Source organism: Rattus norvegicus, chromosome 16, assembly GCF_036323735.1.
Source record: "Rattus norvegicus strain BN/NHsdMcwi chromosome 16, GRCr8, whole genome shotgun sequence".
NCBI lineage: Eukaryota > Metazoa > Chordata > Mammalia > Rodentia > Muridae > Rattus > Rattus norvegicus.
This window is the reverse complement of record NC_086034.1, coordinates 50,525,154-50,553,108: the sequence shown is the minus strand read 5'-3', so window position 1 is coordinate 50,553,108 and position 27,955 is coordinate 50,525,154. Positions and strand designations below refer to the sequence as shown.

At 43.6% G+C, this 27,955-nt stretch overlaps 1 protein-coding gene across 22 annotated transcripts in view; it reads right to left on the bottom strand.

Annotated features, from left to right (window-relative positions):
- The window catches only part of Tenm3 (teneurin transmembrane protein 3), a 2,726,621-nt gene that overhangs the window by 158,244 nt on the left and 2,540,422 nt on the right, over positions 1–27,955 (bottom strand). For all 22 annotated transcript variants that reach the window (XM_063275416.1, XM_039094506.2, XM_039094513.2 and 19 more), the window contains one exon: positions 12,871–13,109. In XM_063275416.1, the coding sequence (XP_063131486.1) occupies positions 12,871–13,109 (239 nt within the window). The remainder of the gene's footprint in view (positions 1–12,870; positions 13,110–27,955) is intronic.

Genomic DNA, 27,955 nt, shown 5'->3' with positions numbered 1-27,955 from the left:
CAGGTTCGATTTACAAACGCAATGCAACTCACAGAGGCTCAGTCCCTCTGTGCATTGAGAGCTTGTTACAAAGAGAACTGTAGTTAACTAATGGCAAGATTTAAAGATCAGGAGCAGTGGTTCTCAGGCCTTCAGTTCCTCATGGTGTGGTGATCCCCAAGCATAAAAGAATTTTCTTTGCTACTTTGTAACTGTGACTTGGCTGCGGTTATGAACTGTAATGTAAATATATGATATGCAGATTTTCTTAATGACCACAGTATTTGGACCCACAAAGGGCTCCAGACCCACAGGTTGAGAACCATTGATCCAGCTCGAAGCACCCAAAAGCAAAGACTGGCAACTTAACTATTTCCTGGAGTAGTGATTCCCAGACATTAAAAAAAGAGTACCTATCTCCTCTGTGATATGATTGGAAGCATTTTACAGTATTATTTTATTTTAACAGAGGCTATTTCACATTTATATGTCTCATTGTTTCTCCTTTGAAATGACCTGCAAAAGTTTGATTGCACTGACTTGAAGAGGAAATTTGACTGCATGATGCTAACCACAACCCTTAACATGAACAGAAAGCAACAGCAAGGACAAGTGGAATGAACGGGAGACAACATCAGCAAACCCAAGTAAAAACGCACGCCCACAAAATTGACTTCCACGAAAGAAGTGTCGGACAGCCATCAGAGACACTCCGATGTCCGCCGAGACCTTCCTCACAAGATAGCACAGAACAAGAACTCAAACTGGAAGTGACCCCCTTTGTCACTTGGTGTTCATTATCCTGTCCATGGGCTGCCTTCAAACTCTCAGATCTGTGCAGCCAAAAGCTGACAATGTAGGCTCAGAAGGAGATGATCCAGATACGGTCCCTCGACAAAAGACCCACTGGCTCTAAGAATGAGCAAGGAACTCATTTTCTGATTTAACACTTCCGTTTTTGAAAAAGTGTGGCCATTAAGTTTTGGTTCACTGGATTGTCAGGAGCAATACTGATGAGGTCAGGGCTGGTGGCCCACACTGTAAACCCTGTAGTCAGGCTGGTAAAGGAAGAACACCGCTGTGGGTTTGAAAGCACTCTGGCGACATTATGGCTTCCCGGCTAGCCTAGGTAGACCATGGAGGAGGAACAGCAATGGTAGAAGCTAAGGTAAGCCAACACTTGAAGTTTTGTACAGTACGTTGATTATTTTGTTCAATATTTGCCCAAAGCAGTATTACATCATTATCACCAAATTCACTGTTAACCACAATCTAGATTTTATTCAGAGTATATAAATCTTCCTCCCATTTACTAAGTTTGTCCATATTCCTGAGGGACCTTGGGTGTATGGACACATCTTGCACAGAATAACACAGCCAGCAAATGACAGTGCAGAGATTTGAAGAATTTTCAATGTGAAACGCACACTGGACATATTTTGTTATATGAGACTATAGTAGTGACTATGTCTTACTCATAATTTTGCATCCCATGTCTAAAAGAGATACTCAACACTGCTTATGTCTAATGGAATTGATGTCTGAGGGAAATATTAATAATAGTTGCACTTAATGGAATTAAACTGGCTGCAGCTTTGATACTAAGAGGAGAATATGAAAAACAAAAAAATAAAAAATCCCTTGCCCAATCAAGTGCTTCCTATTTCAGAAGCTGTATGTGGGCATCATCTTGGGTGGACTCTACTGCACGCTTTCTCTGTGGTGGGAAAAGAAGGATGGCATGGAAAGCCTTTTCTCCTGGGAATCAGGAAGGCTGAAAAAACAGTCTTGAGGAGACAGTGTGTTAGAGCAAAAACGACAGATGAATCTGAGGATGAAGCCTTTAGGTGAAGACCTCTCCCGGCTGCCAGTCAGTCTAAGTCAGGCTGGTTGCAGGCAAAGCAAGCCACAGAGTAGCAACAATGGTTTCTTCTTTGGAAACATGGATACATTACCAGTGTGAGATGTGAGTAGCGACAATGGTTTCTTCTTTGGAAACATGGATACACTACCAGTGTGAGATGTGAGCAGCGACAATGGTTTCTTCTTTGGAAACATGGATACACTACCAGTGTGAGATGTGAGCAGCGACAATGGTTTCTTCTTTGGAAACATGGATACACTACCAGTGTGAGATGTGACTGGCAAAGGAGGGGGTAGAGAGCGGTACCTTTTTAAATCACTAAATGGTTCCTCAGTATTGTGTAGAAGGAGGTCTAGCTAGAAAATGTGATTGTTCTTTGATTTATCAGATGATGTATACTTAAAGTGTACAGTGGGAGCTAAATGTGTAGGGACTGCTCTAAATCCTAGCCTTTGAGAGTTAGAGGGGCAAAAGCTTAAGGTCAGAGTGAATGCTGTACTGAGATCCTGGAGGAACTCAAGGCTGCTCTTCCCACCTTTAGGACTGTCCCAGTAGAAGAAATCGCATATGCGATTTTCTGACTCCTCTGTGATCAATGGAAAACACCACCTTTACTATGTGTAGCTTCTGAAATATAACAACCCCCAAGCACATACACACCACACACACATCACACCATACATGCACACCACACACCACACACACATACACCTACATACCACTCCATACATGCACATCACACAACAAACACACATCACATCATGCATGAACATCATACAACACACACACACACACACACACACACACACACACACACACACACTGGGAATTTCTTCACAACTGACTATTCAATCATTGTTTTAAAAGGCTTTAAAAGGAATCGCTTTTCTTTAATGCTTTTAAAAACTATTCTCTGAACATGCTTTATATGTTTCATAAATAAAAAATTAAAGTATGTATGTTATAGAAAGAAACAAAAAAAGACTTTAAATTGTTGTGGCAATTTTAGCTCAGTTACCCAGAATTTCTAAAGTAACATGTCTTTCCACTTATAGATGTTAACTGTGACAAAAGTTCTAGTTAAACCAACAAGGATAAAAATGCATCTCATAACTTTCCTCTAAGTAGCGTGCAGATATTTTTTTTTGTCTTTGACAACTGACTTTCCGAGTTACATTTAGTTTATGTTGTAAACTGTAAGATTTGTCCTTAGGTCAAAATGCAGATTTTAGCAGAAATCTTCCTCTAATGCTCAGACTCAATGAGCTATGACCTCCATATGCTCTGCTAGCCTCCCATGATCCCTCCTTGCCTTCTCTCTCTCCCCTTCTCTCCTTCCCTCTTCTTCTTCCCCTTCTCTGTTCCCCACCCGTTCCTCTCTCGCCTGGTGAGGAGTGAGGTGAGGGCACAGCATATGCAGAGTTCTACCACTGAGTTACCCCCTCCCACCCCCTTTCCTCCTCGTATATTTAAACAGCAAGGGTAACTGTAATCAATTGTTAGGTGTCTCTTTCCTCCAAAATATTACAGACTGTAAGAGGGCACTGACTAGTGACTAGATAAGATGGTCTAAATCTTATCACTGTTGAATCTGTGGCTCAATCAACAAACCTGCTGAATGCATGAACGGTCACTAGCTGTGGAGAGGAATGTGTGCCTCCCAAGCCAACAGGGGCTGGCTACACCACTAAAGGCACAGAAGTAGAAACTTTAGAAGCCTTGTCATCGACAGAGAAGGACAGGGTGAGCAGCCTGTAGACATTGGCAGAGGATATGGGAACTATAAACATGTAGCCAAAGAATGTTTTAGTGTTATTTCATCTGCTCGATTTTAAGGTGAAACTGTTGAATTCAGAGTCCGTGGACTGTTAAGACTTCATAGGAAAGCTACTGAGGAGTCCTGGCAGCCTGCACAGCCAGTCATCTCTCTTCCGAATGCTGACAGTCCTCTGCCTTCTCTGTGGGTATTGCTCTCTGAACACTCTGCTCTCAATATCACTCATGCAAAAGCCACTGGCGTGGCAACACCAACGGAAGATTATGCATTGTAGCTCTGGCATGGGCAACTGCTTTATTGTGTGTCTTAGCTGCCATGGTTTGCAGATATGGCTACAGTCCACAAAATGCGAGTGCATGCACAGATACACAGACACAGACACAGACACAGAGACACACAGACACACACACATACACACAGAGACAGAGACAGATAGAGACAGGGACAGATAGAGACAGAGACAGACAGACACAGAGAGAGAGAGACAGACAGACAGACAGAGACAGACACACATACACACACACACAGAGAGACAGATAGAGACAGAGATAGACAGACAGAGAGACAGACAGACTGACACACACACACACACAGAGACAGAGACAGAGAGACAGATAGAGACAGACACAGAGAGAGACAGAGAGACAGACAGACAGACACACACACACACACACGCACACACACACTGATAACCTAAGATGGAGAATATCACTTGGACATCGCAGACAAGCTGTTTACCACTAGCATAAGCTATGGTGTTATGTGACGTGTGATATTATTTGAGCTGGCCTCATACGAAGCTAAGAGTGACATAAAAACTGTTCCCAGGGGAAAGGAGGTGCATAAGAGCTCGTGAGGGTTCCTGATCCAGGAAATGCTTTCTTTTTGTGGAAATAATAAAAAAACGGGGTGAACTCAAAACCAAATATGCTAATAAGAAGCAGCAAACACCTACACGGTCACAAGCCGGCCGGAGAAGGATCGGAGGCTTTTCTCAGTGAGCTCTCAGGAATCGCTGGTCTGCTGTCACCCAGCTGCGAGCAGACTGTGCTGGGGTTTAAGCGACCTCCAATTCTTTTCCTATGTCTTTGTGTTAAGACATGGAAAATGTTTTGTGAAAATTCACCAATAAGATTTCCTACTGAAAGCCAGGCTAAAACCCCAAATGGTAAGGACAAGCTTTAGAGGACGTGGAAAGAATGCAGAAAGGCATAGCACTGCTCTTATTAAGGAAAAACAAACAAACAAACAACACCCCTCCCCCAGGTTTTGCAGAGCTCAGTTTTTGCTAGCCCTTTCTTCTTTCTGGGCTCAAAGAAGCAGAGTGCTCTTGGGGTTCGTTTACATAAAAGACGATTTTCTCCTTCCCCTCAGGTAAGCTTTTTGACTGTGCAACTCCATCCACCACTGAATCAGGCTGCAATGTGTCTTAATTTCATGGCTTTAAAAATAAAATATTGATTCCAAAATTTCAGCTTTAAAATATCCCTCCTCCAATATTCAGACAACACAGCTTTCCTATGACCCCAATGAAATCACAATAGTATATATAAAACAATCCCTTTTCCAGCTCAGGTAAAATGCATATTTTAAAAAAAATGTAACTCATCAAAGGGTTAAAGGAAGACACTGTGGTGAAAACTGGGTTGTAATTCAGGGCATGGCTGTGTTCGACAACGTACTAAAACAGCGTCTTTATTACAAGGACATGACTAAAAAGAAAAAAAAAAAGAATGTCACCACACTCTTACATTACCACATCTATTTAACTGGTTGATTTTCCATGGTGCATAAAGGGTTGGCATGTACTTCCTTCTGACCCCGAGTTGCATATATACAGTACTGTAATCAATTTCAAGGTACACAGGGAGGTAAAGATGCACAAAAAATGCAAATATGTTCAAAAGTGGCACAGCTAACGGTGGAGGAATCCTAAGGGCATTGAACCCGGGCTCCGCGGGTTGCTTCTTACTAGGTTCAGGAGCGCTCCTGTTGTTAAACAGCCCTTTTAGCAGACACATGACAACATCTATTTTAGGACTCACTTCACTTGGGAGCAGCTGTTCAATGAAAATAAATAACACTATATATTTTTTTTTTAATGAAAGGAGAATTGGAAATTCGGCTAGTTCTTTGGTTAACAGCACGCGTCAGGAAGGCGCTCAAGAGAAAAAAAATAATGCTGAATTATCCAGAGTCTTCAGGAAGTAAATTCAGAAACCTCAAAAAAAAAAATTCAGCTATTTTTTTTCAGCTACAGGAAAAAAAAAAAACCCTCACCAAGTTGTTACAAAGAAACGCACAGCGGCTGTTAAAGGACACAGTATTCCTTTTTAGGGAGTGATGGAAGTGTTCTGAAATTGGCTGGGATGACAGTTACAAAGTTTGGTGAATGTTACCATCCCTGAATTACAATATTATAGACGGGAGAGCAAATATCTGCTGTCAACTGAATTATTGCTTAGGGAAAAACCTAGTCAAGAGGGCGAGAAGCTAAGAAACTGTAGTAACACAGTGCATTTGAATAGGATTTCTGTTTTCTCAAAGTTCCTTAAGTAGATAGAACAGTGGTGATGATTAATACGGCCAAATTAATAGTGTCTAATATCATCTTGGAGACAAAGCCCTGAGCATCCTAAGGAGACCGTTATAGATTAGGTTAAGTAAGGGTGGAAGACCATCCTAAACCTGATATCATGTTCTGGGGTCCCAAAGTATATGACATGAAAAAGCCAGCTAAGTGTGGACATTGCTGTCTCTTTGCTCCCCGTGTGTGAACGCATTGTGACCGGCTGCCTGCAGCTCCTGTGGCCAGCTGTGATTTCTCTGGTGAGACAAGCTGCCCCTTGGAACCGTGAGCCAAAATAAACCTTTACTCTTAAGTTACTTTTCTCAGGTACGGTGTCCCAGTGATTAAAAAAAGAAACTAATACATCGTGCCAACAATCACCTTGGAGCTCCCTCTGAGGGGAAAATGGAAAGACTCTTTCGACTCCGCCAAGTGGTACATGGAGCCCAAAGCGAAATGTTGGTAACGCTGCTTCTTACTCTGCTGTGCAAACCGCTTGCTGCAGCTCTACGTGGTGTTAAGTCCAACCTTGACTTTGGATGGTAAGGCTCCCCTTCACCAGAGGAAAACTGGCCTCTGTGAAGAAAGCGTGAGAACCAAGACCACCATTCCCTGTATAACTGTGAATACAGACAGCGGTGACTGCGAGTAACAGAGCATCTCTGCGCCCTTTCCGCTGCATAGCGTTCGTCTTTAAAATTCCAATTTCAGAGCAAGAAATAAAGGAGAATGAATATATTAGGGGATATCAAAGTAGGTCAGCTATTTTTTAAAAAATAGTTCCACAGTCAGTATCATCCCCAGACTCAACATTGTGCTTAGGAATCAGAGGGATTTCCATCCTGTAAGAGCCTATCACCTTAAAGGTCAGAGAGGACTTTAATTGGGAGCTCAGGAATAGAAAGGAAGTCACCATGTGACTATGGAGAAGACTTTCCCAATCCCTTAATTGGGATACGCACAATGACAGCACACGGACTGTACTGTACGTCAGCCTAGGGCCCTCGATTCACGCCTCCTCTCCAGCCGGCCTCATGGTCTCCTCACCGAAGCCTTGTTTCCTACCAGTGTCCTAGTCCTGTAGTCTCCAAACCGTAGCCACTGGCCACCTGTGGTTGTTCAAGTTTAAATTAATTAAGAGGAGAAGGAAAACTTCACTTCATTAAATTAACGAGCCACATTTGAAGTGCTCAACATCCAGATGTGACTTTTGACGGGTGGTTAATGAATTGGACGGGGTGCCAATGGGGCATTTCTATCGGCAAACAGAGCATTTGACAGCACCGTGGAGACCCGTGGTGCCCAAGTATGTTCCTCGGGCCCCAGCCGCAGCCTCTTGCTGTCTGTTGGGAGTTCACAATCTCAGCTCACACTGTGGATCTGCTGACGCAGAATGCACATTTCAAGGAGACTCCCAAGGGGCACCTGGGCTCATTCAAGTGTGAAAAAGCACAAGTCTGGACCCTGTTCATCACGTTCCCTCATCTGGAATGCCCCGAATGCAACCTTATAAACAGAGATTAGATGATCCCCACACCCCCAATGTTTAAGTTTCTGAAATTTCTTTCCTGTTTCCGGGTCTTTAGAAACCTCATAAAATACAGTTAAAATAAAATGGGGTACTCGATCATTTCTGAACTCGTGGCCTTCCTGTCTTAGCTGTGTGACTCTAGGCAGGGTTCTTTTAAAGTAATGGATTTACTTTAGTTAATGGGAGACAGTCTGGTGGGCTTTAAGAACTAAGTGTGGAAATCCAAACATAATCTCAAGCGATGTCTGGTGTGTAGTTTCTAGGCACCACTGCTGATACGTGTTAGCTCTTTCCCATACGCCTCTCCTCACTGACCTAACTTTACCATCAGGCAACCCCACCTCCTTTGTCATCTCTCAAGCTCAAGAAAACATACTGGATCAAGGGTTTGGGGAGATGGCTCAGTCAGTAAAGTGCTTGCTGTGCAAGCATGGGGACTTTGGTTCATGTCACCAAGTGCCACATGAAAAGCTGCGTGCGGTGGCACATTACAGCTGTAATCCCAGCGCTGAGGAGGTTGAGAAGGCAGATTCCTGGCGCTTCCTCACCAGGCAGTTCACCCAGTGAGCAGCTCCAGGTTCAGGGAGAGACCCGGTCTCAAAACTAAAGATGACAACACCCCGGACTACACATGTACACACACATACATGTAACATGTGACCATGTATTTACATATATATATATATATATATATATATATATATATATCACCCCTACTGGCTAATAAAACATGAACTGCCTATATAAAGCTTTTGGGTCATTATTTTAGCTAAAAGTTGGTATTTTCCTCTTTCCCTTTTTTGCTACTTTCTCCATCAAGTATTAGGAAGGCATGTAATATTAAAGAATGTAATATTAAAGGTTTTTTACATGTAGCCCAAGACCTTGATTCTGAGTTTCTAGAATGAAGAGCCAGCTTGCACCCCTAATACCTGTCAGAGGACACAGGGAAATGCTGGTTTAAGATGGTTACAGGAGAACTGGGCTGTAGCCCAGCAGTAGAGCACTTACCGGGCTGTGGTAAAGCACTGGCCTAGCACGCATGAGGCCCTGGATCTAGGCGTAGCACTGACCAAAATTAATGAAGTTCCTAAATAAATTTGAGAGTATTTTTAAAATGCCACTTAGATTTTACAGGTATGGGGTAGAAGCTGTAAGTTGTAAGGAAAAGTGATATATCTGTTTAACAATTCTGTACGATGCGTGGCAAAAAATGAGTTTGATCAAATTAATAATATAAAATATTTAACATAGAAGGCAAAACATTCATGTCTTTAATAAATAATGCTTCAGGCTAAAAAACAGAACAGACCAGAACAGCCAGGGCTGGTGGATCACTCCTGTAATCTCAGTGTTCAGGAGGAAGAAACACAGGGACTGCTGTGAGTTTGAGGCGAGACTACTGTGCGGACCCAGGACCATACCAGTCAGAACTATACAGTAAGACCGTGTCCCTAACCACCCTTCAAATAGCACACACACAACCACACACACACACACACACACACACACACACACACACACACACACAAAACCACCCATACCTACCCACACACAGACACACCCACAGGCATACACACACACTTGTGCACATGCACACATACACACACACACAAAACCACACACACAAAACCACACCCCCCACATACATACAGACACACACACACATGCATGAATACACACACAGATACACACAACCACACACACAACCACACACATACACACACACACGAGGGTCAGTGAGGTGACTCAGTGGGTGAGGATGCTTGCTGCCAACCCTGACAACCTCAGTTTGATCCTTGAAACATAGTCAGAACTGACGTCCATACATGTGGTATGTGGGTGCCACGCCCCCATGAAACAAAAATACATACATATAAAAAATGTGGAGGAAAACCTCCAACAGGACAATACAGGGAATCAGAGCTGCTTCTGAAAAAAGAAAGTCGAATGACCAATAATACTAAAACATGTAAAAATAATAATCAGAAGGAGAATGTTTAATCTAAGAGACTGGAGATGGTTAAAATCATAATAAAACACAAAGACGTCAGAACAGAGGGGCTTCTGTATGGACAGTGGCACTGAAATGGTTGACAAAGGTCAAAGGGCACCTCTCTTCCTATAGCAACGTTTCTTCAAAGAATTTCTGCTGGGGAAGAAGCCTGATCGATGATCAGACATGGACACATAAACTCATTGTCACACCCATGGGACAGACAGTGTGTTTTGGGGGCTGGTTAATTTAAAAAAATAAAATTACATGGACAGCTTCTAGTGACTGAACAAGGAAAGACGGGTCAAAATAAACGCAGGGCACGAATCTCAAGCTGCACATGCACGGAAAAATAGCTGTGGGGACAACTTGAGTGACTCAGGTCTCTCCTTCCACGCTGTGTTCTGCGGATCAAACAGACCGCGCCGCTCGGCACCAAGCACCTTTACCTATCCAGCCGCCGAGACGGCTGTCCTAAGGTTGTAATTCATTTTCACCTTCTACACAGGTTCTTTGAACTTTTGATAGAATCTCCTGTCCCTGTCCCTGTCCCTGTCCCTGTCCCCCTCCTTGTCTTCAGAAGTTATCCACCTGGGCCCTCCTGGGACTTCACCTCAGGAAAGAGGCAGGGTATAGACTCATCCAAACTGTTCATTGTCATACTGGAAGGCACAAAACATTCTTAAATATTGTGGAATATTTCTTCAGCTTAAAATAAACTCATTTCTTAAGCTTTTGCTTCACGTCAATAATGAACCTGAGAGACGGAACGCCAAGGTCTAAGGGCGGGGGAGCGTCATGTATGTGAACGCACTGAAGCAGGTCCGAGGATGAAACTGTCTCACTGGTGATGCCTGTGCCCGCTATGGGACTGACCTGGCCTTCGGGTAGACATCACCGCCCCCATCTGCCCGCTCCACCCATCCCCGATTTACAGATACACTAACTAGCCAAGGACAACCTTCCCTGAGACAAGTGGCCTAATCTCTTTTTCAAGGGCAAAGGCAACATCTTTAATCAAAAAAAAAAAAAAAGATTTATCACAAACTGACAAAGAAACAAAATGCTTTAAAAAATAGTCGTGTTAGTGTGGTAGTCGTTTGAATACAGGAAAGTCAATGAGAACTGTAAGCAGACTTTCTGATTATTAAAGTAACTTTTCGCTAGATAAAATTGGAATTGATTGCCGTATTTCCCATGACCTTAATGCAATCAAAACACATGTGCTGTAAACAGCTTTACTGAGCTGAAAGGAAGACTCAGGTACTTCAGCTATGCATGTGTCATGTTTTCAAGTGAAGAAAAAGGGACACGTGTGCAGTAATGGTGCCAGATGATATAAAGTAGAATGGGGACTGAACGACAAATCTGCCAACGCAAAAAGGCGCTTTTTTTTTTTTTGGAAGTCCTATAATTATTTTCACTGATGGGTCTTTTCAAAAGAATGCAAGTAGTGGCAGTCAGGCAATATCACCCCGAAACCCCGAATGCTAACTTTCCCCGACAGTCACACTACCAAAATAAAATGAAATCAAGTCAAGCTGACCTTCAAACCACCGCAAAGACAGACACCTGCCAGTCACAACAGATACCAACAAGCCACCCCAGCACTGAACTCCAGTCCTGCAAGCAGCATCCACGTGGCATGTGCCAGGTTTAAGAGGAAAATCCCCTACAAACACATATGGGTAATTGTTCACGTTCCATTTAAGACTCGTGCATTTCAAATTCATTTAAAATTCTTCTGCGGCACACTTCTGACAGACACAAATAATTTATACAGCCAACTAGAGAGGATTCTCTTAATGGCCGGGGTATTTTCTCACTGGCGACTAGACATGAACGCTGGGTACTGAGGCTGCCTGTCTCCCTGAGAGCATCCAGAGTGTAGTGTGGTCTCGCTGGGGTGCTATGTTGTGATGGTGTGGTACTGGGTCTGCTAGGAGAAGGAAGTAAACTTGGATTAAAAAAAATGATGGACGGGTGGATTTCCTCTTGCCTCTGTCTGAGTGATGGGTGGTGACTGCTGAAGTGTTGTCTGATGGGGAGAATGAGGACATCTCCATGTTTAGGCTGGAACCGAGTTTTGAATCATTAGTGATGTCATCCACGGTCTAAGAATTCGAAATAACAGGTCCATCACACGCCACACGCCTGCCATCTCGGGCTCAATTATCTCCCAGGTTTTTTCATGCTCTACGGTTCTGCATTTCCATTAACCACAGAGACTCAAAATGGTTACTTCGCATTCAGAAGTACATAATTTATATCCAAGGTGGATTGCAGGGCCTGGCGGGGGCCCCACTGCAAGAGCATATAGCATTCCATACAGAGCTCTGGGATGATTCTCGTCTTTCTTGAGAGAATTTCATGGGGCATCACAAATTGCTTTGCAAACTTGGGAGATGCACCGCTGGCTGTCACTCTTGGTGTATAAGTCACACAGCCTGTGATTTATCTTAGGGGATACCGTTAGCATTTCAATGTGGAGGGCTTTTCCTTATCCCCAGAAGCAGATCAAAATACCGCGGAGTCTTTTTGACATTTGAGAAAGCCATTGCCAGCAGTCTAGATGCTCCAACACAGTATGAGTCAGCATCCAGGTTAGGACCAAGAGGAACACATGAGCGATTCAATAGAAGAGGTGAGACCCGCCCAGATATGAATGGCTGCATAATCGTGCATTGCTTTGTGAGGCTCGGTTCTCTGGAGTGTTCCTGAATAGAAGGTCCTTGGTGTTGGACTTTACCTATAGACAGCTGAGTTCACTGAAATACCACAGAGAGCAGAACACCCCTAACCAATGAGCATGGACTGGAGGAGATCCCCACACAGTGGGATACAAGTCCATGAATAAGTTTGTGTGTGGGAATTGTCCTAGGTATGGGTGGCTCATGAGTGATGTCATCAATAGGAAGCAGTCACATGCATGTCTTATAAAGATGTAGCATTTTATAAAAATGAACTGTCTGCCAAGCCAGTTTCTCTACCTAGCACATCAGCTGAAATGACCTAAGAAGTCCATGACTTTTAATATGCTTTAACACCGCCTTTACAAAATAATACTCCATAAGATACTGGAGACCAAACGGAACTAACGGGAGAGCATGACGTGCCGGCTTACAGGGTTGATGGCGCAAAGGCTCGTTCTTACCTATGAAGTAGGAGAGCAGGATAGCCAGGAGCACCGACACCCCTACAGCACACAGGGCGGTGCACCTCCAGCTGCAGTACCTTGAAGACTTCTTGAATTTGAAAGCGCTTCTTGACAGGGTGTTTCTAGGAAGTGGCCGGGTAGGCGGAGAATAAACAGAGCCAGATGCCATTGTGTATCCCGGGGTTGCCGTACTGAACAGTGGCGTCGTCCCTGTCCCTGTTTTGAATAGGAAGTGCCTGTGTGGAAAGGAAGAATATCATTGTAAGACTCGGGCGTGAAAAAAACAGGAAGATGTTAGCACAGACACATAGGGACTAGCGTTCTCTCTCTCTCTCTCTCTCTCTCTCTCTCTCTCTCTCTCTCTCTCTCCCCATCCTTCCCATCCTCCCTCTCATTTGCCTCATATATCTTCTTTTGAGATCAGGTCTTACGTAACGCAGGCTGGTCTTGAACTCACTATATGACTGAACATGGTATCGGGTTTCTGAGCTCCCAGCTCTACCTCTTGAGTGTTTGGTTGCGGTGTGGTGTGTGCGGGCACACTCTAGCTCTGGCTTATGAGGTGCAGGACATCAAACCCACTAGGCAAGTGCTCTACCAGTTGGACTACATCCCAAGCCCTGCTTCATACTTGTTTTTAACATCTGTCTGTCCGTCCGTCCATCCATCCATCCATCCATCCATCCATCCTTCTCTTACCTACCTAACCAGTATGTGTGTGTTAAAATAGACACACAGGGACCAGTTCTCTTTGGCTCCTCTTGCAGTCCCCCTCCCACCCCACTCCTCCCCTTCCTAGTGTGTGTGTGTGTGTGTGTGTGTGTGTGTGTGTGTGTGTGTGTGTGTTTGTACGTAGGTGCAGGCGAAGACAACTTGTGTAAGCCAGCTCTTGCTTTTTCTCTTTGTGGGTCCCAAGGATGTAAGGCAGGTTGTGAAACTTGACAGCAAGCACTACCTAATGATCGATCCACCTCAGTGACCCTTGCAGGCTTCTAAAAGTTAAGGTTAAGGCTATATTTCAATTTAAGAACTATATCATACAAGTGACCTAAGAATAACTTTGGTGGTGAGTAGCAGGGTGTAGGCACCGAAATAATCCCTATGGTTTGAAGTAGGCCTCTTGAGAGGTGAGGGCGCACCCGAGTCGCACTGTCTCCTGAACGAAAGCATGCCAGGACAGCCATGGAACCTACATAGTGAAAGGTGAGGACCAGCACGACGAGGCCTAGCCTCCTGAGTAGTTCTTATAATTCATACGATAAAATCTGTCCCGGTTCATAGCTGTGCTTGTATGCACACTGCAGGAGAATATGTGCTCATGTGCATGCATGGTCCCATGCCCTGCTACGGTTTGACTCCTCACTGACTTTCTAGAAATCCATGGAAGCGTTCTCCTTCCAGCCTCTCCTTCACTGCTGAGGACCAAGCTCGGCAAAGGCAGCTGGTCAACTGCTTGTCAACCGTTTTATTTTTAGCATATGTGGAAGGTAATCAGCGAGGTAAATCTTGGGGAGGCTGGTGGAGGGAGAGACTCGTAGAACATGTTTAAAAACCAAACCGAAATAAGCGAAGAGGTCAGCGAGGCAGGTTGTGGAGGACGCAGATTCTCTGAAGGCTAAGCTATAGACACTGGGCACTGCTTCAAAACTGAAGGTAAACGTGTTTAAGAAACAATTTACGGAATGTGTAATAAGAATGCCAAGTAAGGAAATCTTTAGGACATGTAACTAAGATTCTTTTTATAAAATTTTTTATTAATCATTCCACTCATTTACCTCTCATATGATATCCCCCTTTCTAGTTATCCCTCCACACCCCCCATCCCTTCCGCCCTCTCGCCCTCCCCTTTGCCTCTATGAGGGTGCTGCCCCACCCAGCCACCCACTCCTGCTCCCAGTATACTGGGGCATCGAGCCTCCCCAGGACCAAGGGCTTCCCCGCCCACTGATGCAAGATAAGGCCACTCTCTGGAGCCATGGGTCCCCAGTCTTTTATTTTTCCTATTTTATTAATCTTTGAGATCATGTGGCCCTCTCAGCTTCACATTCTCTTAGATTCTTGTTAATAATGAAACAGTGTTCAAGTTTAAAAACACTTTGTGTTTCATGGCTTTCATTTAGCACGGTGACAATGGTTCAGATCCATGTCCTAGCATGGACTGTTATTACACCTTATTCTAAGGTGTCCGACGCAGTCGGCAGGCTATAATTTTTTATATTCAAGAGGTTAAAAGTATCCTTTCATTCTCTCCCATAATACGGTATAGTCTTTATGCGGGATGTGTGTATGGTCATAGCTAAGTATTTTCTGTGTTAACACTCAACACTTACTGTGTATTATAAAGAGGCTAAATATATCAAACAGGTTAAAGACCTCATAGCACAGACCTGGGAAGTTCGACTGCTAATGTTTCAAATCTTTCCCATTCTCTAGGCACATGTCTTTGGAAAAGTTCCTTAACCTCTCTCTGTGTTTATCTATGTCTAGGAGTTATGAGCTATAAATTGACTTTAAAATACTTCAAATATAATAAGTATCATGTGAGTGTTGGACAGAGGAGGGAACACACTCATGGTTTTAGCTTTATTACTGCTTAGATAAGAAAAGACTTAGATAAGATGTATTGGAGGAGTTGGAAGTCTCTGGGAAGTACCATCATGACTGGTTTCAGTGGATGGGATTTACCCAGACTTGTGATTACTGAACTCATTAGAGTCTCAATCCAATGATGGAGTCAGGATGTGATGGCAGGTGGTGGGGACTGGGAAGTGAAGCCTTCTTGAAGGATTATGTCACTGGGGTAATGCCCTAGAAAGGCTGTACTTTGTTCTACACAGTCATACATTCTGTCTGTCTGTCTGTCTGTCTGTCTGTCTATCATCTCTCTCCCTCTATCAGTCTATCTATCTATCTGTCTGTCTATCTATCTATCTATCTATCTCTCATCTCTCTCTCCATCTATCTATCTATCTATCTATCTATCTATCTATCTATCTATCTCTCATCTCTCTCCATCTCTCTCTCTCTCTCTCTCTCTCTCTCTCTCTCTCTCTCTCTCTCTCTCATCTCTTTCCCTCCTTCCGGGGTCCTCTCATGCCTTCCCTTTTCGTGACTACCATGAAGTAGGTGCTTCATTCCTCTCCTCCCTCCCCAGCATCACATTTCTGCTTTGCTTGGGGCAGGCTACGGTAGACTAAATCACAAGTTGGGACGAACTACTCGCTGCTTGAGTCTTTTGTCACAGCAACGAAACAGTGACTGACATGAAGTGGCCTGGATAATTTCTTAATGACAGATGGGATTTGAACCTGAGTATGCGTGACTCTCAAAACTATGACCTTAACACTAGACACTAGAAACGGGACTATCTATAAGTATGATAGGATATGAGTTTACTAGATGCTGACTTCTGATTGGACATCTCTTTCAATTTGCAAACCTGAGCAATCTGTATACACTGTGACTGATGATTCTGTCAAGGACCTCTTTCAAATACTAGGGTTTAAATTGCCACGAGATTGTTTTCTTTAGATTAAAAAAAAAGCAACTTTGATATATTCTTAAGAACACAAATGTAGGTTCCAGGGGTGCACTTGAGTGGAACGGCATGGGCCTAAATGCTGGGTTCAACCCTCAGAAGCATTATTGCTCAGTATTAGTGGAGCCGAAATCCCGTGTCCTCAGAAGAGCTTCCAGTTATTAAATGCATACATTCACTTTTGCTACTGCAAGAGAAAGAATTACTTTAAGTGCAGGGGGAGGGGGCAGTTACTTCTATTCCCATAAGTGAAACTTTTTTCTAAAATACTACCCGTATCAGAGTTAATTTAGACAATAGCATTTACCACTGCAACATATACAAGAGGAACATGCTATCATCAATACAGGTCTATAAGTCGCCCTCCCTGCTCCCGACACTTAAAAAAAAAAAACCTTTTCTTAAGATTCAGTATAGTGCTTCCTTTATGTTCAGAGCTCCAAAAATATTTCATGAATATTGAAATTCAGCTACATGAAGCATGCATAATGACTTTCCATAGGGGAAAACTATCTTGTCACCTAATTCTCCACGAGGCTCGGGCCTGCGTGTCATCAGCCTCTTGTCCTACAGCTCTTTGCCAGATCATATGCTCGCATGTAAAAAATTCAGCAAAAATTACTATAAAAAAGCATATGTTTTGACCTGGCTTCCCCATGAGCTTTGTAGAATAGAGACTGAAATTTTCTTTACTCCTCAAACCGTATTTGGGAATGGAAGGAAAAAAGGAAGAAAAGAAAGAATTGACTCCCGAGAGAGAATGCCCCCATTGTATTTAGCAATAAAGTAGCAGCGGCCGCTTTTTAACATGGAGCTCACCGGAGCCGGCTGATTTTCCTCTCATGTCTAATGATGCACTGCGTGATGCCCGCCTCCGGTCCCTCAGTTATTTGTACCACTTGTTCACTCTGGCGGTGAACTAGAGAGGCGCACTTGAAGACAGATTATCAGAGACCGGGATGAAGAAAATCAATTTCAAAGCCCCAAAGACAGCTGGTGCAGAAGGTCACTGAACACTAACAGTTGCTTGGTAGCTTTGGATTCGTGAGGGGAGGGGGCCTTCTATTGAACAACAACAACAACAACAATGAGGGGACAGGAACGACGGAGCTCTGCTACCTCATTAACCTGGAATGCTGTGCAGCCAGTGACACCACACACACACACACACACACACACACACACACACACACACACGCACGCACGCACACACACACACACACCAAGGATTACTGGATATGAAGCACAAGCAAAGCTCACTGTTTTGTCTTTGGAAACAGAGAGATCTGTTCCTTTGTTGATTTGCCTTTGGACCGACCTTTACATCCCCTGTGTTCTAGTTTGTAGTTCTAATGGATTCTATGGTGTAGCCATCGATGGGTCATGCCACAAATATAAAGTTACTGGGAGGCAAAGACTGGACTTCCTCCTCTTTCTTGTTATCCCCATTTCCTGTCTTCTTAGGAACTCTAGTGTTCGGGTCTCTGAGGATCTCTGATCATTTCCAAGTACTCTTCAGTCCTGTCTGCTCCCTCCGTCTACCCTGGGTATTCAAGCGGTCAGAGAACTACAATATTTCCATCTTTTATCTTTCTCTTTGTCCAAGTGGAAAGTTCATTCTCTCTCACTTCTGTGTGTGTGTGCAGGCCATCGTGGTGTGTGTGTGCGTGACTGTGTGTCTGTGAGTATGTGTGTGAGTGTTGTGTATGTATGAGTGTGAGTGAGTGTAAGTGTGTGTGTTGTGTGAGTGTTGTGTGTGTGTGAGAGTGTGTGAGTGTTGTGTGAGTGTGTGTGTGAGTATGTGTGTGAGTGTTGTGTATGTATGAGTGTGTGTGAGTGTGAGTGTGTGAGTGTTGTGTGAATGTGTGTGTTGTGTGAGTGTGAGAGTGTGTGTGAGAGTATGTGTGAGTGTGTGAGATTGTGTGAGTGTGTGTGAGTGTGTGTGTGAGTGTGTGTGAGAGTGTTGTGTGAGTGTGTGTGTTATGTGAGTGTGAGAGTGTGTGTGAGAGTATGTGTGAGTGTGTGAGATTGTGTGAGTGTGTGTGTGAGTGTGTGTGAGAGTGTTGTGTGAGTGTGTGTGTGAGAGTGTGTGTGAGAGTGTTGTGTGAGTGTGAGTGTGTGTGAGTATGTGTGTGAGTGTTGTGTATGTAGGAGTGTGTGTGAGTGAGTGTGAGTGTGTGAGTGTTGTGTGAGTGTGTGTGTTGTGTGAGTGTGAGTGTGTGTGAGAGTGTGTGAGAATATGTGTGAGTGTGTGAGATCGTGTGAGTGTGTGTGTGTGAGAGTGTGTGAGTGTGTGTGAGAGTGTGTGTGAGTGTGTGTGAGAGTGTGTGTGAGTGTGTGTGTGAGAGTATATGTGAGTGTTGTGAGTGAGTGTGTGTGTGTGTTGTATGTGTGAGTGTGTGTGTGGGAGACGTGCCTGTGACATGCCCTTTCTTCTGCTCTCTACCTTCCTTTGTGAGACAGTGTTACTCACTGAACTTGGAGCTCACCAGTTGGTTGGCCTGGGTGGCCAATCCATGCCTCCCCATTAGCCCCCGTGACATACCATATCCTCGTTTCTCTACCTCTTGAGGCTGGGATTAGGTGGCTTTTACCATACCTAGTTTTTGATTTGCATGCAGGGGATTCAAACTCACCTTTCCACGTGCAGCCATCACTTCTACCCCACTGGTACCCAAGGCCCCCACGCACTTAATAGTTGGCTTTTCTATCCCGTGTCTGAGCAGGTCTGGACTGCTCCAGCATAGCTTCATTTTTAATTTCTGTCTCTCGAAGTAACACTCACACGACTTACCACCTAGCCATCTTCTGTTAGTGGCAAGACATTTTTGGATCAACTAAGTATGCCTTTCTAAACATATCGGGTAAAACATCACTAAATTGATACTTAGTTCTGAAGTACAAAAGGATGGAGGTTCTAACGTGCTTCTGTGACACTAGGGAAAAGGGGTGAATGCTTGTCTTCTGTTCACAGAGTTAATGTAATCATGCCAGGCCTCCAACAGGAAGGGAGTGGCTTTAGAAGTTAGAAGTTTCAGGAGCCCAAATGGAAAACACCTCTGGAAAATGTGTGGTAGCATCATTCAAAGTCATGAGTCATTTCCTCAATGAGATTAGGGCAGGAAAAAAAGAGTGAAATAGAAAGTGTGTGATTATGGGATGAAATTTTAATGAGCGTATCTAAATACATTATTATCTTCATGGAAAACAGTTTGTTTTCTTTCTTGTGTTTTACAGCGGGGAGGATCGGGATAAAGGGTTGGCAGTTGGTGTTCTGCTCCTGTCCCTAAGGCGTATTTGCAAGTTTTACTAAGGACATAAAGACACCTGGAAAGATATTTCTAGTGTATTGTACACTGCTGTATATCGTACATCTACTGTGCACTATAGGGAAAATGTCACTACTGCAAGGCTCTGTGGATGGTCTCCTCCTCTTCTCAGGGTCTTTGTTGGACAAAGAGGATGATTTACATCAAATTGTTTAACTAAAATGTCTCAGTGTCCTGCTCTTATTGACCACCGTAGGAGAATCTATACGAAGCTCCCAGGATATACATTGATTTCTATCTCTTCACACTGGATGCTCTGATTTTAGCAACATGCCAACGAGGCCGGCTACATTTAGCCAGATTCGAAATCTTTCCAATATCCGAAGTTTTTCATTTAAGAGGTAAGAAAAACTCAAGGTATAGGTTTCCTTTCCTTCCGGCAAAACATAATTCTCTGGATTTAAGAGGCTTATTAAAGGTCTCACAAGATTTCCTGAACATCAAACGCCTTTCCCAAAATGACATTTTCAGATCTAAAGCAAATGAATCCCATACTTGTGGATTAAATTTACCTGGAAATGTATGGGAGTTAAAATTAGCTACTGGGTTCAAAATAGTTTAACTCACTTGATGTCAAAACAATGGCAAAACAATTTTATAAAATTCATTTTATAAAACTTACAAAATCGATTAAAATATAGAACATCTTATTGTTACTAAGCTGTTCTCATTTTACCTACTGTTACTCAGTTACTTGTGGTCTTCAAGTCTCTATTAAGGTTTCCTGGAGAAGGTGGATCAGAGTGAAATAGTTGTCAGCATGGCTCTCAAGTGAATCACACCTAAGAGGCCTCGTGATCTAGGACCTACGCATGCTGACCACTTAAAACCTGTTCCTCAGTCTTTAACATTTTGAGCATCAAGTTTCAGATGTTACACTACAACTCCAACAGTTAGCCGTCAGGAGTATGGTTAAACATGTTCACAGTTGATTGAATGCCAGAAATAAACAAACAAAACCAGTGCTTTATATAATGAAGAAATGCTAAATTCCTATAGAGGATAAATAAACAGAAACTAAAGGATGCAAGTTCACATAGAAAATCATTTGTTTTATGTGAGAGTGTATGTGTGTGCATGTGCAGACAGGTGCACATGTGTGGACATACCTGCATATACGGTCATGCGGAGGCAGAGGTCAACCTTGGTGCCACGCCTTAGGGGTCATTCACCTTGTTTTATTTTATTTTTTTATTGGATATTTTCTTTATTTCTTTTATTATATTTCAAATGTTACCCCCTTTCCCGGTCGGTTCCTTCTCTGGAAACTCCCCACCCCTTCCTCCATGAGGGTGTTCCTGCACCCACTCACCCACTCCCTCCCGCCTCCCTGCTGTGACATCCCCTACACTGGGCCATCGAGCCTTCACAGGACCAAGGGCCTCTCCTCCCTTTGATGCCTGGCAAAGACATCCTCTGTTACATATGTGGCTGGAGTCATGGGTCACTCTATGTGTACTCTTTGGTTGGTGGTTCAGTCCCTGGGGCCCTCTCTGGGACCTAGGGCTGCACCATGCTAGGCTGGCGGGCCAGCAATCCTCAGGAATGCGGCTTTCTCAGCCTCATCAACAAGACTGCCACACCCACTTTTTCCCCAGGGATGTGAGGGACTGAACTCAGGTCCTCAGACATGTGTGGCAGGCACTGCTCAGTGAGTTTCTCACTAGCTCCAGGAAACAATCCATTCTCATTTGAAGCCATTTGTTTTTCTTACCTTTAAGCAACATATTCCTTACAGCTACCCAGAGATACCCAGTACAATTACTTATGATGCCTAAATACTTAATAGTGGATTTGGAAATAAATCTATCACTGAAGGATGCTGGCCCCAAAACTCTGAACTCCCTGAAGTAAATAAAGGATCGAAGAGACAGCTGCGCACACGGCCCGTCGACTCATGGTTGTTCACCATCGCAAAGGCACTCGATGTCTGTCCCTCACACAAAGGAACAGTGTGGCCAGGTAAATTAGAGTCAGGAATATGGGTCCAGCCTGTGAACTTCTGTAGTAAGGGTGAGGCCACCACGCAAAACACCATGCACCAAGAGACCACTGAATCGCTTAAACTGGTGCCTTTCAAACAGCCTGCACAATTTTCTTGTGGGCTCCTTAAAACCTAAGTGGTGTGGGTACAAGTTCAAGGGCTGATGTAGACCCAGGGACCACACTGTGAGAATCAGCACAGCAGGTATTAATGGGTTGGTTTCTTAGCTTAAATTTACCTTTGACCTTCCTATCAAGTCTGTATTAACAGGAGTGAATCAATTCAAAAGACACCAGCTTAGAAGGTCACAGCCGGTGATATACTCTAGTTAATTTACAACAAATGGGACTCAAGACTCAATTCATCAGACCTGGGCAAGCTTAAATATATTTTACTCTTTTGTGTCATATTCTCCCTTCCTCCCTTCCTTCCTCCCTTCCTCCCTTCCTTCCTCCCTTCCTCCTTTCCTCCCTTCCTTCCTCCCTTCCTCCCTTCCTTCCTCCCTTCCTTCCTCCCTTCCTTCCTCCCTTCCTTCCTCCCTTCCTTCTTTCCTTCCTTCCTCCCTCCCTCCCTTCCTTCCTTCCTCCCTTCCTTCCTCCCTTCCTTCTTTCCTTCCTTCCTCCCTCCCTCCCTTCCTTCCTCCCTTCCTTCCTTCCTTCCTCCCTTCCTCCCTCCCTTCCTTCCTCCCTTCCTTCCTTCCTCCCTCCCTTCCTTCTTCCATTCCTTCCTTCCTTCCTCCCTCCCTTCCTTCCTCCCTCCCTCCTTCCTCCCTTCCTTCCTTCCTTCCTCCCTTCCTTCCTCCCTCCCTTCCTTCCTCCCTCCCTCCTTCCTCCCTTCCTTCCTTCCTTCCTCCCTTCCTTCCTCCTTTCCTTCCTTCCTCCCTTTCCTTCCTTTTTTTTTTTTAAACTTTCAATATCCTTAAATTTTTGTTCTATTTCACCTTTGGGTCCCTCTCTTAAGAATCTTGTCACAACTGGCTATATTTCTAATGTTACTGTTATAACTAACTATCTACCATGCTGTTGCACCTCGCTTTTCAACCTAATGAGGCACCTGATACATTCTGTTTTGTAGCATCTGTGTCTCCACACATCTCTGCAACATCTATCAGTGGGCGCATCTTCCTTCCTAAGGCCTTCCTTTGTTAGATCTCCGTTCTTACATTGTCACTGGGATTTCTGAACCACGGAGAGACCCATGAAACAATTCCATTGAGACGTATAAATTTTCCATGATGTACTGAATGAGAAGATAATACTACTTCTTTTTATTAACCTTTTCGTTTGGAAAATTTTAAATGTTTTTCCCTCAAAAATTCTGTCGATTTGCTGGTGCTACTAAAATTTATTTAGTTTTTAACTACTAGATTCTTCTGGAAAGTTCAATTGCAAGGATTTAAACCCGCCATGTATGCCTCCACACAAATAAACAGAGGGTCCTTGTTTCCATTTTAATTTCCGTTTTAAGAAGGGAATAGAAATATTTTCTTTTTCTGTAGCCCTGCCTTTTCCTAGCCTTTCTCCTTCTTTGAAACCTCTGAGGACAAAGAACTGGCCACCAAGGCCTTCTTCCTAGGGCTGGCCACCAAGGTAGCACTACAACATCCTGGCAAAGGTCACAGCAGGGGTCTCCTCTGATCTATAAACCAATGCACCGAAAAATTCTGTCACTCAAGTTCAGAGGGAAGAGAATGCCAATGTAATTGAAAACGAAAAACCCAGAGTGAATTCTTACTATTACTGTTCAAGTCTTCTCTTTGATCCTTTAGAATTCCTCTTAAAACACGCTTTCCAGGGTGTAAGCAGGAGACACAGCCGCAGCAAAGCGCTTAACTACTAAGGGGAGAGTTAGAAGTGCACAGAGGACTAGTTTTAAACCAAGTTTCTCAACCAGCAGTGCGGCAGCAGGGGCAGCATTTGATGAGAGCTCTAACTAAAACTACAAATTAGCAGATGGGACCTCAAAACCGAAGGACCAGTCTTGATAAAACGAGAAGACATGGGACAGCTTGGGAACAACCAAGATGCTTAGTGTTTTGTTAACTGAAGGAGACTCCAGACTTCTGTTTGCACCCTGACCATTCACTATGTTCAGTGGAAAAACGGATGGTTCTAAAAAAGATCAGTTCATGAGCAGAATCACGCGGATGTTCCAAGAACTGGCTCACTCGAGATTGGTTACGTTGCTGCTAATATAAAGGTCATATTGTAACAAATTTAATTATGAAACTTTTATAGTTAGTGATACACTATGCTATTGTGAAATGGAGACATCTAGATCCTAAGCCTCTTATTAGTACAGAAAGATAATTTTGTCACAAACTTTAAATGAAAATATTTTAAACAAGAAAATTAAGCATCTCCCAAGGAGTCAGTCAATATAAGGATGTAAATTCTCTATTTTGACATTAAAAGAACATATATGTAATGATTCTAACTGTGATATGCTATGGGAGTGGAGCAGATCCCTGCATGCTGAGAGCACTTTGGGATCTCAAATCTATTTCTCTTCCGAATTGACGTGTTATTATCTTTGGACATCTTTCACACTAGGAGGTGATCCCAGGAAGAAAAATGTCTGAAATGAAACCTTGTGAGCAAGACAGTTTCGTTACTGCTTCCCGAATTAATATGACTTATTAGCGAGTGTGCCCAAAATGGTTTAAATAAAAAGCTCTGGGTATTTTAGATAAAAATATTAGCAACTGCCTTCACACCAATTATATATTAATTATATATATTAAACATATAGTTATGCCGATTATGAGCACATATTTACGGTGAACACAGCATGATGTGCTGGCCAAAACTCTGCAAACAATGAGGGATAATTATAGCTCACAGGAAGGTAACTGGGGAAAACACTAGGAAATGTTTTAGCACCTCGACCAGCTCTCATTCTCCCACGTAAGCAGAGCTACCTACAATTACACCTAAACGTAATCATGGCTATATAAAATATATGGGGATTTACCCGGTAAGGAGGCCTACATCTAGAATCACAGGACTTGAGAGACTGAGGCAGAAGAAGTCAATGGGAAGCAAGCCTGGACTACATAAAGAAACCTGTCCCAAACAAAACCAAAAATAAAAAGCCACCAAAACACTCAAACAAACTAACAAAAGCCCCTAAATAAGACAAACCATCTGGCACTACCCTACGACACACGGCAGTTGTCAGTCATTGTGGTTAGATAGGCTGAGGTCAAGTGTGAGAACGTTACAAACTTCGTAAGTGGTAAGAAGTTATTTTCACACCATGACTACTAAGGCTCAAACAGATGATCAGTGTCTGCTTCCCAGTTCAGTCATTTTAATAGCATCCTCATGGCTGTAAGCACACGGATCTATGGTGTAGGTATCCTTAGTCTCTCAATCCCTTCTGCTGAGGGATGGTTACCGTGTGCCCAGTGGGGTCAAATGAAAGTAAAGAAGAGCATCTTAAAGCATACCATGTACTATTTGGAAAGGACTTTATTTGTGATTAATTAATTTAATTACCAATAGTCATCTATCGATAATGGTATGTAGTCATCTACCGATAAACAGAAAGTTCTTTCTGTGCATTTGAAAAGGAAGTAGAGGGCAGATGAAGAGGAGGATTTCAGCTACCGATGTAAGGCTTTTGAAGGGTAAGAGACATTTTGGAATGCAAGATACCAAAGCAATCTGTGAGAGAGAACTATGACAAAACAACAGACAACAGATAGTTCAAGGACTGGAAGAGAGGCCTGTTTCACACCTGGCTGGCTCCAAGCCTCCATGACACGTGATCAGATTTAAACGTCACAAAATCCCAATTATGGGAATTATAATGTCTACTTAATTCAGATGTGAATGGAGGCAAAAACGAGGGTGTCCCCCTCACACCCCCAACAAGGACTGAGCCATCTCTCTGGCCCTTTTTATATTTATTTATGTGAGACTTAATTTTTTTAAGTTTTTATTTATTTGTTTCTGATTTCTCATATGTATGCCTTGCATACTGGCTCTGAGCACCTTACCTCCCGGGTCCCCATCCCCCACCTTATGTCTTCAGTTAGCAAGGCCCTAATGTCTAACACGCATCATGAGAGGTTAGGAGAAGGGGAGAGGCTGCGATGCCCTCACGTTTCAGTAACAGTGCTTTGTGAGTGCTTCATTAAGTACATGATTCTTCAAAATCTTTGGGGGGTGGGTTGGGGGGTGATCTTGGAAATTGCTTTTAGCCATATACTGGCCAGTCATTTGTCTATGGCAAATTATCTATAGTTAGAAACCTTCAAAGTGAGACAAATTTACAAAGGAGACAAGGGTTCCCATTTTCTGACCATACCATGATGACAATCATTGTCATTAACATGTCACTAAAAGAACACACACACAGACACACACACACACAGACATACATGCAGACACAGAGACACACACAGATACACATACACACACAGACATACAGACAGACACAGAGACACACACAGATACACATACACACACACACAGAGGGAGGGAGGAAGGGAGGAGGGGAGAGAGAGAGAGAGAGAGAGAGAGAGAGGGAGGGAGGGAGGGAGGGAGAGAGAGAGAGAGAGAGAGAGAGAGAGAGAGAGAGAGAGAGAGAGACTGAGAGAGAGAATGAATTGATTTTGTTTGCTGTAGACACAGCAGTCTTGACTGGCCCAGAACCTGCTATGTAGAACACACTGCCCTTCAATTTAAGGAGATCCTGCCTCACAAGTGTTGTGATTAAAGATGCGTGCTGCCACACCTGACAAGAACATGTTAAAAAAAATGAATGCTTATCTGCTCAAGAATGATTAGACAGCACAGCTTCTACCAAGAGAATCTTAGCCAGGCCTTGTGGTGCAGACCCGCAATGCCAGCAATTATAGAAGCTAGGGCAGAAGGACCACAAGTTCAAGGCTTATGTGTCAGGATGGTGTGAGTCCAAAGCCAGCATGGGCGATTTGAAGGGCGCCTGTCCCCAGAGGAGCAGGAAAAGGTCACTCAGGATGCAGCTCAATGGGCGGGTATGTGCCAGGCAAGGCCTTGGCACCCATACCCTGAACCAGACTGAAACAATCTACCCAGAAACCTTTCGATTCGGAGAGAACATGGAAGTGCTTCGCTGGGAACATCCCAACCAAAGCATGATTCTGTTGCCCAGACCGTGTACTGATATGCTGCTCCAAGAATCTCCAAATTTCCTAGAGTGCTCAGGAGTTTCCGCAAACACAGTGGGTTACAAGATCAGGTAAAACAAAATAACCTAGATTAATTCCCATTTGAAATTTTGTTCTGAAATGTCACTCATTCTTTCCAAAAGCGGTCACGGAGATGGGGAGACAGCTCAGACAGTAAACTGCATGTTGGGCAAACACGGGGACCTGCTGAGTCGGGATTCCCAGCACCACCTACAAGGACAGGTATGGTGGCGTGTGTGGGTGGTGTCAGTGCTGAGGAGATGAGGAGTGCATTCCAGCGTCACAGAGAGACCCTGTCTTTGTCTCAAAACATAAGACACTGACAGAAAAAGATACTTGACTTGACCTCTGGCCTTCACATGTACAGGAACACACATGTGCACTATGTGTACTTATAGGTGTATACCCAACATACCAATGGAGCAGTCACGATATCTCCAGGTCTTCAGTAGCAAACCCTTTTTCAATATTTCACTGTGAAAAACTCACTGATGATGATGATAATGAAAACAACAGCATTGCAGAATGAAGGAATGAATGCGAAATTTAGGCTTTATTTCCTGATCTACTGTGATTACATAGCTCACGTAATGGCCTCCTCATATTACCGTAGCCTTGCTGTAAAACGAAAACCCATGTTTGAAAATGGCCTCATTCTGTGAAGTCACTCCAGTTTAGCTGAGATTTCAGTGGCCACTATCCAATTGTTCAAAAAATTGTCAGCAAGATCCTTGCTGGTCATGGTCATGCTTTATTTGTTCTTTACTGCCTTGGCAGTGGCTGTTTCCCTTTGAAAATGCTCAATTGATCGTTTTAAACACATGGGAGGAGAAAGGACCTAAGGGAAGCAAAGAAACTCAAGGGTCGTGGACATTGCGTGGGACATTTCAGTGCCACTTTACAAAGCTTGTGAAGAGGCATGGCCAATCCTAGTTGATGGGAAAGAGAGAGATGAGCCACACTGAGTACCAAGGCCGAGGTGATGTGGTTCATCGGATATCGAGATGTTAATCCAGATCTGTCTCAAAGCCGAGACTTCGCTCCACACACCA